The sequence below is a fragment of the Micropterus dolomieu genome, linkage group LG19, assembly GCF_021292245.1.
Source record: "Micropterus dolomieu isolate WLL.071019.BEF.003 ecotype Adirondacks linkage group LG19, ASM2129224v1, whole genome shotgun sequence".
Classification (NCBI taxonomy): domain Eukaryota; kingdom Metazoa; phylum Chordata; class Actinopteri; order Centrarchiformes; family Centrarchidae; genus Micropterus; species Micropterus dolomieu.
The window spans coordinates 22,386,424-22,399,089 of NC_060168.1; the positions used below are offsets into that span (position 1 = coordinate 22,386,424).

Below are 12,666 nucleotides of genomic sequence, written 5' to 3' on the forward strand. Positions count from 1 at the left end.
TATGTTGTACTCCCGCTGACAACTGATCTGTCACCAGGCGCATTAGAAACACCACTGTGTATAGCGTGAAGAAAAAAGGGTGGAGAGAGAAGAGAACTTGTGTGGGCCTAGCTTATCTCTCAGGCTCTGACAAGGCTACTTACCTGGAGGTTGTAAAAATAAAATAAAAAACAGCATAAAATAAATAAATCAGTAATACCTGCCGCACACACACAACTGTACATCTAAGCTCATTAAACAAACACACTTCTGTGTCTCCTTCCTAGTTCTACCATCCCAACCAAGACAGATCTCTCACCCTCAGTAGAAAGCACAATTAAACCAGACCAGACAAATATAGCATGGGAGTATAATCCTTCTGAATCACCTTGGAAGTCAAGAAGATGAAAAAGCCGCCCTTCTTTATAGCTGCAATGCTGGTTCTGTGTAAGGAAGTAGGTTGGCCTCTTTCAGCATGTTTACTTGCAGCCAAGTACAAATTAACCTCCCAAGATCAACAATAAACCTAATTAGAGTTGTGTTCAGCAGCACACATCTCTAAACACAGATCACAGCTTGTTGAGAGATGAATCTCCATCTGTCTGGCTGCACACTGGGAGGAGGAGTGACTCTGAGAAGATCAGTCCCAAGATTCGCAGAATACAGCTTTGTGTGTTTGTGTGTGTGTGTGCTGCAAAGGGAGAGAGGCCCTTGTGGCCACGGGGTTACTTCCCCGTGTCAGCCTTTATTTTATGATGTCATGGTGCAGCAGAGAAGTGGGACACGGCACACGCAGTGGGAACATGCCATTAGATTTGAGCATGTTTGAAGGGGGAGGAGTGTAACGTGAAGAGGTTAGGACAGGAACAGCTCTGCCCTGCCATTTGAAACTCACTCCTGGGACTCAGACAGCCCGCCAGACAGGGAGGAACACAGGGGTGTGGAAAGAGGAGTCAATTCCTCTCACAAAGTCAAGTGCACACATACACAGAGTTTATTTCCCCCACGTTTGCTATACTAAAATGAAATATGGTCTTACATTTATTATTCATCTTAAACTCAGATTGCCTATAATAGAATCAGGCACAATGCTTGTTTTCCTGACTGTCTACAAGAGATGAACTCCACAGAAAATGTTTCCCTGGTTATCGCATTAAATCCTTCAGTATCACAACACCCAAACAAATTATTGAATTTCCACGCTGTCTTTCCTTGTCCTCCAACTTGAGGAGGAAAATTTGTAGTCACGGGGGAAAATTTAAGGTCTGAAAAATGATTAAAAAGGGCAATTTTTCTGGATATGTATTTTCTGACTGTAGTAATTTCCCTAAGCTGCTGTTGGACATGACAGCATTATCACTTTGCCTTTGACACTGTGTAAGATAAAGCAGTGGGTACACCAAGGTCCAAAAATGTTGCTTTTATAGGTAGGAACTGTCCCATTCATCATGTTATAACACCTGGAGCTCTCTGTAATCCCTGTCCATAAGTCAGCGTGGAGCAGGTATTTTCTGCCCTGACACAAAGTAAACTGAGGAGGTAATTTTAGACCCAAATATTAAATAAAAAAAAGGAGAAAAAAAAATAGCTTTGATAGAGAAATATTTCAATACTTGTGACGTGTGAACAAGTAAATGCATTAAGACATAAATGCAAGACAAAGTATCTTTCAGAAATCAGTTTATATGACAAAGTGGTTATTATTTAATATCATATTCCATTACATGTTCTATGCAAGGACAGTGTGCATAACCATTTTGTTTTTTCATGTTCTTAAGGATACAAATAAACTTAATGTTACAAATATAAATGTTTCTTAAGACAATAAAACATACTCAATGACAACAAGGAGAGTAGGCAGGGATATGGCAGCTTACACATCGTGGTCGGACAGGGTTTGTCAACAGTTGTGAGCGTTGTTTGTTGATTCAGCCGCAATTGGTCTTCCAAGAATCAATAGTAAGCTCTAACAAAGCAGGAAAGAACTGGATATGTGGCAGCTGGAACTATTTACCAAAAGAAATACTTTGCACATAGTTCACTCTGTTAGTGGCAATGTCGGATTCAAACATCTCAAACAACTCTTCCTCTGCCTGAGCAGAATATCTTGTGAGGTAAAGTGCACAGTTAGTGTAAGTGACACAGCAACTTTTTCTTCTTCAAATTTAAGTGCTTGCATCCAATCAACACCACAATTGCACCTTTACAGTTTTTGCTTAATCCTTCATACCCCTGCCTCCTCGTTCTTACAATTAGCACAAGTCATATCATCAGTTCAGGTTTGTTAGTAACAAGCTAAAAGACAATGGGATGATCGGCCCAAACACACAGAGGCCTGTTTTTCCACACTAAAATGATGGAACAGTTCAGATTCTTTGACTCAAGACTCTCTTTGCTATTTTCTATAAAAAACACATAATTCTGATTATTCTAAACGACGGGATGGGGAGAGAAATACAACGATCACTTACAGGGATGATGAGGAATGTTGTCAATGTAGAAGTTTCTCTTTTAATTGGAAGTTGTCTGTGTTGCGTTTTATTGCAACACTTTCATTGAACTTTCATGTTTTAAGCGTTATGCATTGAATGGCAACGAACAAAACTAGTTTGTTTGTTTTTTTTGCTATTCTGTGTTGTGTTGCATCAGTCAAATAACTATGTTTTCATAGTGATCACTGTTGCAGGAAAGAAGCATTATCTGTAACTTCTACAATGGCTAACATCGCAGCTTATTACGTTCTACAATGGCATTATGATAAATGTTGTTTTTTTTATTACTCCAAATAAATCACATCTTACAAAAGATGTTTGTTTAAGATAAGAAATACCACATGACTATCAATTTTAAATCACATCAACATCTCCTACTTTCAATGACTTAATTGGATCAATGTTTAACAGTGGCTAAAATAAAATAAATCTAGATTTTATGTCTGTACAATCTTTCTCAATAAGAGACCGGTACTCCCTTTTGGTATACAAAACAAAATAAAAACACAGGAATGTGTCGTCCACACATACGGAAAAATAAAGTTGGCACATTTGAAATATAATCTGAATTGATTACATACTAATCCACAAACTGCTAGTTGTTGCGGCATGTACAATATCCAATCAGAATGTGAAAAAACACTAAATGTCAGAGCAGAGACATGGGGGGGGGGGTCTTATTCAATACTTTAAACTGCACAGCCATGGTGGTGTTGAGGACAAAGGGCAGGTTGCATTTAGAAAAAGAAAATCACTGCCTTTCATGGCTCGATCTCTGCTGTACACAACACATCCTTAAAACTCCTATCTATGCAGAATCCCTTATGCGGAAACCTCATTCTCTATGCTTACTCTGTGAGACTGCTCGAACCTTATATTCAGAGGAGAATTATTGTCTTCTGAAATATGCAGACTTCTCGAAGCATTGTGGATGCACCTTGAGCCGAGATGATGTGTAAAATTGCATTTTTAGAAGCATGCAGGCTGGGAGAGGAAGCATCATGAAACAGACACATCACAAGCTGCGGTAGCAGACTGTTTAAATGAAAAATCTCCATCTATTCAGCCCAGGAGTCAAGCACACTGAATCCTATTTTGCCTGGGTTCCTGTTCCGATTATTGAGCTGGCATGGTGCACACACACAAATGCACAGGCACACAAAGCCTAAAGCAGAGTTATGGTATTACTAAAGTCACTCATGTTTTGGAAAAAAGGGTCACTTATGCCATTAGTGCTGGGGAATTTGAGGGCGTTTGGAGACTCACTTGTTAAGACAAGCATCATCTTGTCTTCTGTGCCCCATAGTCGATTATTCTGGTCGTGCCCACTCTCCATGTGGATTCAGTGGTTGTTTTTAGTAGCATCTGTTTACAGTTTAGGGGCAGTGAGGGGACAGGGCTGCCTAAGGCATGAATATATGAATAAATAGTTCACATGAAGAAGCCGTGTGACAGTGTGTCCTTACAGAGCAACAAAGCTCACAGCAAAGTTTATTTATCTATTCTATTTTGCACACGAACACCGAGCATCAGGTGTTTGTTTCAACGCTGAAAGCCTCATCAGGTGGGAGATGTTACTGAAAACAGATGTAACGTATTTAGTTTATGACTACACATATCCCACGAGGAAACATCTTTAATAAAGTAATGCAGTTTGTAGTTCTTAAACCCATTTAGTGTTTGAGCCATGGATTCCCCCAGTAGATTTGGAGTGCTTTTTCCCCAAAGGTTTTTTTTAAATGTATGAATAAAATACTTCCTGTGGTTCGTATAAGCCTAAAAACATTTCACATTTTCTTCTACAATATAAATGTATCAATTGAAATCTCAGCTGTGATTTTTAAGCTGCTTACATTAATTACATGTCTGTTCAAAATAGTGAAATATGTTATCATTCAACCAAGTGTGTTCATATGACACTGTATGTCTTGCTTTTTTTCCCACAGAGCTTATTTTTATTTAACTATTTATTTTTTGAAAACGGGGGGGAAAAATCCAAAGAAAATCTGCTGTGGGATTTCTCAGTTGAGCATTGCAGGTCTCCAAACAGATAATTTTGGACTTATTTTTAGAGCCTTGATATTAAAAAGAGATATGCATATTGAAAACACAATATTAAAAACACAACACCTTTTGTATAATCAAACTCCCCCCAACTGACAACCTGTGTGACCGAAAGAAAGGTCAAAGGGTCACATTAGCTCCCTTTAGGCAGTTATATGCATTTAGAAACATGTCTCTCATGTTAACAGCAAAAGCGACCTTGGGAGAGAGATCAGCACCCAGAGGCATGGGTTAGATATTACACAACTAAAAATAACATGCATCTTGTCACAAAGGAGATTACAGTTTCAAGATCCATGAGTCACATGCTCTGAAATATCAGCGCAGACAGGGGCCAGCTCTCGTGGCTTTGTGGAATATGTTAAGAACTTAAATGACTCATGTGCACTCTGTACATTTATTAGTAAAATATTGTCTTGATGTTGGTTTTGAAGGAGGGATCGACTGTTTTAAGCCACCATTCCCTCTTCTGTTGAGAGGTGACTTGTTGAAGAAAATGTCAGCAGGTGGTAGGCTTGCCAACATGGCTGTTGAATCCCTGTCTTCCATTTAAAGGACAGCTGGCCCTTCATTGAATGTACTGTATGCTGTATGCTTTTCAAGATTATGAGCTTCCACTATGGTGTGGTCCTTGGCAGAATGTCATATTTTCAATACACTCCATGAATCCTGTCAAACCTGTATGTGAACTTTAGTATTCTGATTTTAAAAAAGGATAAGTAGAATCCTTCAAAATCAAAATGAATTTCCAACCAATGAGCACCTTCCATTTCAAGCGGCAGCAGCCTAATGTGTTTTTTTTTTTTTTTATATAATTCAAACAAGCTAGAGAGAACATGAACATTTTGAGTAATGACAAAGTATTGAATAAATATGTAAGGCATCAGACAAAGAATATGAAAATGAAATATTTGTGTGTGATGTACTGTAGATTCTTCAGCCATTTTTGTTCTATATGTGGAGCTGTGTGTGGGTGCTTTTGTGTGTGTGTGTGTGTGTGTGTGTGTGTGCGTGTGTGTGTGTGGGTGCGTGCCACAGTGAGGGCAGGTCTCTCTCCCTCCTTCAGATGTCTTCCAGGTCTCCACCTCGCAGGCCTCTTTGGCACTTATCTAGCGTCTTGTGGTAGGCGCGGGTGATCATCGAGCTTGGTGATTTGCGTTGTGGCGTGAACGAGACCTTTCCAGGACTGCGCGGCGGTTGTCTGTTGGGTGGGAGAAACAATGAAGAAACCAAGTGAGACTGAGAATGAGCAAGAAAGTGTTGTTTCATTGATCCATACTGGCACACAGAAGCTCAACTAAATGAAAGACTGTATGGAGAAACTAAGGGAGGCAGAGAAAAGAGATGGAAGGGAGAGAAGAAACAACATGAAGCAAATCCAGGCTGATTGAGAGCAGAGCAGCAGGGGAGGATGGAGAAACAGAAGAAGCGGCTGGAGTTGAGGTACTTGTGTCTGGTGTCATAGTAACTCTATTCAGCTCCTGATCCAGGCTTCCACTCAAGAGCCCCTCAATGATTTTTACATCAGATGCACAGAGGACAAAGTAAATACACAAATAACAAGCGGGGGCAGAAGACTACATATATAGTACATATAAAACACAAAAAGAAAATGAACAAGGGCTGCAATACTTGTTTGTGTTATACAGTCATATTCTTTGTGAGAACATAAGGTTTATGGTGGGATACCAACCTTTGATTGAAAAAACGAATAAAATCAGAAGTAAAAAAATAGTTTAAAGTGGCTGCTTTACACCCAGTAATATCCGGCACTGAATGTGTCACCGCAGTATTTGTGGTCTGAAAGCAGGGCCAGTATCACTTCTCAGTACTTTCTCAGTTGCCAGTTCTATGACAGAGTCATACAAACACTGCCTCCCATGCTATCCAGCCATGTCTGCCCAGAAATGACCATGGCATCCGCCGGGCAGCCAGGTGGCAGGTGGGGCTGGACAGAACCAGGAAGCATAGCCATGGAGATGACTGCAGGCACACCCACACAGGACTCCCTGGTGTTTCCAAGCGTGCCGCCACCACTATGCCCATTACTCAGTGCCAGCTGTAGGGTGCCAGGCGTCCCGGGCTGGGCGTTGTTTAATGGCACTCGCTCCATCCATCATGTCAGGTAATGGGCTGAGAGTGACTGTGATGGCTGGGAACAAATACACAAACGTGCGCACACACAGAGAGACTCCCACCCGGAACAGAAAGCACTCCTTCAGATTGGATACAAAGCATCATGCAGATGGTGCACAGGAGGAGAGAGGGAGGAATAGGGAGGGAAAGAAAATAAAGAGTGAAAGGAAGACAGATTGAAATTCCATATTCTCTGCTGCTTTCGGTTTAACGTAGGTTCATATACAGTAGGTGATGGTCAAGTTAACACGTTTATGCAGTGTGTCCAAATACATCACTACTTATCCACAGACTCTTTTTACATCCACAGGTTGTGCTTCAGTCTGTAAATAGGATTTATACAACATCCCTCCTTTCAAGACAAACATCCATAGTACACAAAAAAGAAAGAAAGGGGACAGAATAGGGAAAAAAGAAAGTAATCATACACAATCCATCCCTGCCAATCATTTGCAAGCCCAATTGCTGTAACCTCATTTCTGGGCAAGAGGAGCATAAAAATCAGAGCTGGGAGGATGCAGACCCTTTGTCTCTAATGTGGGGTCATCCTGGGCTACATCTATTACTGTAAATAGGATGGGGAAAAAGATCAAAGAGAAGACTATACAAAACAACAATAAATGAATTTGGAGACAAGTTAACTCATAAAAGGCAAACTGGAACAATTCACAAACAAATCTAAAAAAAATACAACTACCGGGGGTTTGAATAAGGGCTACAACAACATGTAAATTTTTTGAGTCACATTTTATTCACCAATACCCACCATCAAACCAACCTTTTTAAACTGTTTTATTGAAATCAGGGCGCAAAGATCTTCAGCACTGTCTTAGAATTTGTATTACTGTTGCATAGCAAGGAGAAGGAATTCTATATTTTGGATTAATAAAGTAGACCTACTTCATATTATCGCCGCAATCTTTTGGACTAATTTCGCTGTTTGACAAGAGTTAACTGTCTGTTCTGCCACATATGCTGTTTTGAGACCAACTTAGGAAAGGGTGAGTACATAATGCATTTTTCTGCCATTCGGACCTTTTCAAGTTAACGTGAGGATTCACATTTAGAAATTATTAGATTTGGTGTTCTTGCTTTTCTGAAATGGATATGTGCCACAGCAAATCGTATGATTCCATATGGCTCGTAGCCTACACATCGCTAGGATCTTATACCGTTGTCGCTACATCCTGCCGATCAATACTGCATATGTGTAACTCTGAACACACATGACAAGGAAGCAAGATGGCTTACTTTTTAGCTATTTCCATCATCAGCCCCGGAAAAAACACACAGTGTTTAATTCAACACAGGCTTAGATCGATTAGATTTACAATCCCAAAACTAATCAGGGAATAGACAGCACACTTTATCTTTTTGTTCGTTGTTACTGCTATTTATCAATTGTGAAATCTTCATTTCATGAACCTACAACCCCTAAGTCCTTTCTCCTAACCCTTGAACACATTTCATGACTTTCATGCTTTGAGCTCTGTGAAATAAACATATATTCTCTGTGGTCTGTATCAAGTGGTTTGATAACAGTAAACCATTTTTGATATTTTTTTACACTAAAACAGAGGCACTTGTCATCAGCTCTCTTCACCAATACAGCGTACTTATAGTTAACCTTGGTATTGATTCAAAGAGCAGGTGTTTTCATACTAATATGAGCACCGTGCACTTAACAAGAGCACTGGCTTTGTTATTTGAAGAGGCAGCCATTTTGAATGCTGTGCAAACCAAAAACACTGCAGACCATTAGAGTGACCACTTGTTGAAACCCCGCAGGAACAATGCCATACAGTAGGCCCCCTTTTTTGGAATAACAAATGAAAAGTGCCCTCTTGGGGGCAACTGTGTCTTGCTCAATTGCCTAAATACATGGGGACGCTTCCGTCAAAGACATAGCAAAAACGAGAAAAAACTTGCAGCAAAATGTATCTCCCATCAGAGGATCCTTGAGCGGACAGCTATTGGCTTCTCATAAATACTTTTCTGTTCCTATCTGCAGGTGCATAAAAGCCCATCCTTCCCCACCCCGCATCAATCTATCACAACAATTGAACAAACAGCTGCCATTTCTACTGGGAGAGAAACATTACTACTAGCCTCTACTGAATTGAATGCTTCAAACGCGCACACATGCAGACAGAGAGGGAAACAAAGAGAGACATGGGGATAGCAGGAGAGATCCACACAAAAGACTAACTCTAGTTTTTTTTTTTTTGAGCACTGATTGCAACTCTTTCTACTCGCATTGGGTTTGATGGCTTCTTTACCTGCTTCTCCCAGAGGCAACATCTTTCCGAGTTACAGTAGGCACGACACAGGAGAGCACAAGAACAGAAGAAGAAATTGACAAAAAGAAGAGCAGGTATTCCATGTTAGAGCAGGGAGATCCTGGCATACTAGAACTTAATTAAATGCTGGCTGGCACCATTTCTCAAAATGTTACTAAATGCACTGAGGATTTCAATGAGGGTGGGCAGATGGAGGGGGAAGTCACTGACTTTTACTCACACACATGCACACACACTATCTCTTCCTCTGTCTCTCTCTCACTCACACACACACACACACACACACACACACAAACACACACAAGGAAATACATTGTTTCTTAAGTGTTCAAACAGTGCACAGAGAAACGGCTCAGTGCATTGCTTTGAGGAAATCACACACACTCTGTTTCTTACACACAAGGATATCCTTGCATGTATATCATGATGATCCCTGCCACAAGGGAGAGGTTCTGAATAAGACAAGGGTAATAGGAGGAGGAGAGTACGCCAAGATTACTGAACAGCTAAAGCAGAGGCCTTAAGCCGGTGCAGTCAACTTCAACCTTCTCCTGACTGTTTGGAGGGCCTCCAGTGAGATGTCATTTCATGTTATGATAGACGATAGAGCCGCCGTTTCCCTAGTGGATTCCCCAAAAGAGATTAAATACCATAATGGCTTTTGTGTTACTGTCATCTTTAGCTAATTACGCAGAATTACATCATGATAAGGCTCTACAATCCGCAATAGAGGGAAAAGCTGCCAGTCATCTATCAAACGCGTTCAACATGGGATACTTTGAGGAATTACCTCTCAGTGGCCAGTATAAACAGGAAGCCTTTTGGAGGGATTATGCTATGTTAGTTAAATATCATCTGGGTAGAATCAGACTCCAGGGCCAACATCTAAACATGGTACTCACATTCATCAAGGCCACAATAACAAGGTCAGGTTCACATAATCACCAATCGCGTGTGTAAATAGCCGCAGAAGGCAAACAGGATGGATCATGGCGTAGGACTGGAGCTGCATCTATTTTAGAATGTCTGAGCAAATCTTTGCAAACTTGTTTTGTGCTAAACAAGTGAGCAATGACATGATTGCTCTGACATGTTGCTGCATTTGTCTAATATTCTCTCTCAGAGTGCACTTCATATTTTGATGAGATAAAACATAATAAAGCTGATTAAATCTCTGCTCGCTGTGCATCAGCATGTTGTGTTTGCGTTCTGTCGAAAGGGGAGAGCATCTGCAGCACAAGTAACAGCCGCAACCTTCTATCACCTCTTTTCATCTTCTCCACCTCCCTTACCACTTTCCCCACTGCCAGCTTCCAAGCTACAGAGTAATGGAACTCCCTACACAGAAACAAGATACGGTATATAAATGGGATGCAGAGGGAGAGAAGCTATTTCTTCCTACTGAAAGTTATGGGCTGGGTATCGCAAAACTCGTCGTTGCAAACACAGCCCCTCATTCACTGGTAAGAGTAATCACTCCAAACAAGGAGCAGGGGAGGAAAAAATAGTGCAGCTCAAGTAAATCTGAGTTCAGTTGTGGAGAACTGGGGAAAAAAAGAGGGGAAGATGATGGGGATGGTGGGTCAAATAAGAAAGCATGACCCTGTTCTATCTGATGTTACAAGTCACTCATTGATTTATAACAAGCAGCTGAAATGTATACAAACCAATGCATGGTAGAAGATTCAAGGGTTAAAAACCCCACATGGGGTGGGGGGATGGGGGTTTAGTGTCATGGGATTAGCCCGTGTCCTAGAAAGTAAGATGTACACTCACACAGGCTGCATAGCCACTTCTGTTAATAATGACATCAAGCCAGCTTGGAGGTGTCTGTGTTGTAGTGTTAGCATAGTATGATTCCACATAGTCATCATTACTCCTGTTTTTTAATGTCGGGAGGCCCACAGACATAGTGTTAATATATTGTTCTATTGTGGGTCACAGTGTAAGAAACCACACTGAATTTATTTAAATAAGCAATTTGAGTAAACATTTGTATATATTGTCAAAAGTATTCAGTAAGGAAAACCAATTGTGCATCACCTGTTTCTCCTCAGCTTTGTTTGCATCTCTTTTTGAACCTTGAAACCGTACTCCTGTGTGCCATTGGCTTATAGAAAGAGATACTTGGTGTAAGTATGGTAGAGTTGGAGGGGTTCATTTGGTTTCCAGCAAGCAATGCTATTTTAATTCGCTGTTGAATAAGTACTTGTCTAAAATGTGTTTTAGTATGTCCTGTAATTCAATTGTAAATGTTAGGATATTGTGTGGACCATGTGTTAATCTCCTGTGAAATAACTGATTAGCAAACAGTAATCATTGTCTCGTAGCAGGACCCTGCTGGAGGCTGGAGTTCCTGGGAGTTCAGTTGTGAAACAAGCCAGCAGGGAGAGCCACAAGGGCCCAGGAGTTAAAGGGGCATTGTAGTGCAGAGCTAAGTCTTTCCTCTTCCAAGTTTTTCGGTTTAGTTAGTTATTCTTTTTATTTATTTCCAAATATTGTTTTTCTTCACTTATTTTCTTTTGCTAGGGCTGCACTGTACATATTGCTACACGGGATTGTTAGTTTTCACTGGTAAATAAATATACCTGCATAATTGGACTTTGTCTCAGTTTTGTGCCTTAGCTACTCAGCCAACCTTATAGTTACTCTTTTTTTAAAGAAGAATAGTGATGAAGGTTTTCAAAAAAAGAGCAGACTGATTTGAACCCTAAAGTTGTTGTTTTTCCTGCTGCTGCAAGAAGACACTGTTTACCGTAGTTAACAGTAAACTCATAGTAAGGTCATATTGCTTCTGGTAACAAAAACTGAAAAGAAAAATTAAGATTTTATGGAAGAGGTTCTCTAAGAAATAAAAATTTAAATTGTTGAACTTTGTAATGGTTGGGAAATACACTGCTCAAAAAAATAAAGGGAACACTCAAACAACACAATGTAACTCCAAGTCAATCATACTCTTGTGAAATCAAACTGTCCACTTAGGAAGCAACACTGATTGACAATCAATTTCACATGCTGTTGTGCAAATGGAATAGACAACAGGTGGAAATTATAGGCATTTAGCAAGACACCCCCAATAAAGGAGTGGTTCTACAGGTGGTGAACACAGACCACTTCTCAGTTCCTATGCTTCCTGGCTGATGTTTTGGTCACTTTTGAATGCTGGCTGTGCTTTCACTCTAGTGGTGGCATGAGACGGAGTCTACAACCCACACAAGTGGCTCAGGTAGTGCAGATCATCCAGGATGGCACATCAATGCGAGCTGTGGCAAGAAGGTTTGCTGTGTCTGTCAGCGTAGTGTTCAGAGCATGGAGGCGCTACCAGGAGACAGGCCAGTACGAGGAGACGTGGAGGAGGCCGTAGGAGGGCAACACCCAGCAGCAGGACCGCTACCTCTGCCTTTGTGCAAGGAGGAGCAGGAGGAGCACTGCCAGAGCCCTGCAAAATGACCTCCAGCAGGCCACAAATGTGCATGTGTCTGCTCAAACGGTCAGAAACAGACTCCATGAGGGTGGTATGAGGGCCCGATGTCCACAGGTGGGGGTTGTGCTTACAGCCCAACACCGTGCAGGACGTTTGGCATTTGCCAGAGAACACCAAGATTGGCAAATTCGCCACTGGCGCCCTGTGCTCTTCACAGATGAAAGCAGGTTCACACTGAGCACATGTGACAGACGTGACAGAGTCTGGAGAC

General features: G+C 41.0%; 1 protein-coding gene across 7 annotated transcripts in view; it reads right to left on the reverse strand.

The window, feature by feature from the left end:
- Nucleotides 1-1,642: 1,642 nt before the first annotated feature.
- The window catches only part of diaph2 (diaphanous-related formin 2), a 470,900-nt gene continuing 459,876 nt past the window's right edge, over nucleotides 1,643-12,666 (reverse strand). For all 7 annotated transcript variants that reach the window (XM_046031243.1, XM_046031244.1, XM_046031241.1 and 4 more), the window contains one exon: nucleotides 1,643-5,736. In XM_046031243.1, coding sequence (XP_045887199.1) covers nucleotides 5,672-5,736 — 65 coding nt within the window. In that variant the 3' untranslated portion in view covers nucleotides 1,643-5,671. The remainder of the gene's footprint in view (nucleotides 5,737-12,666) is intronic.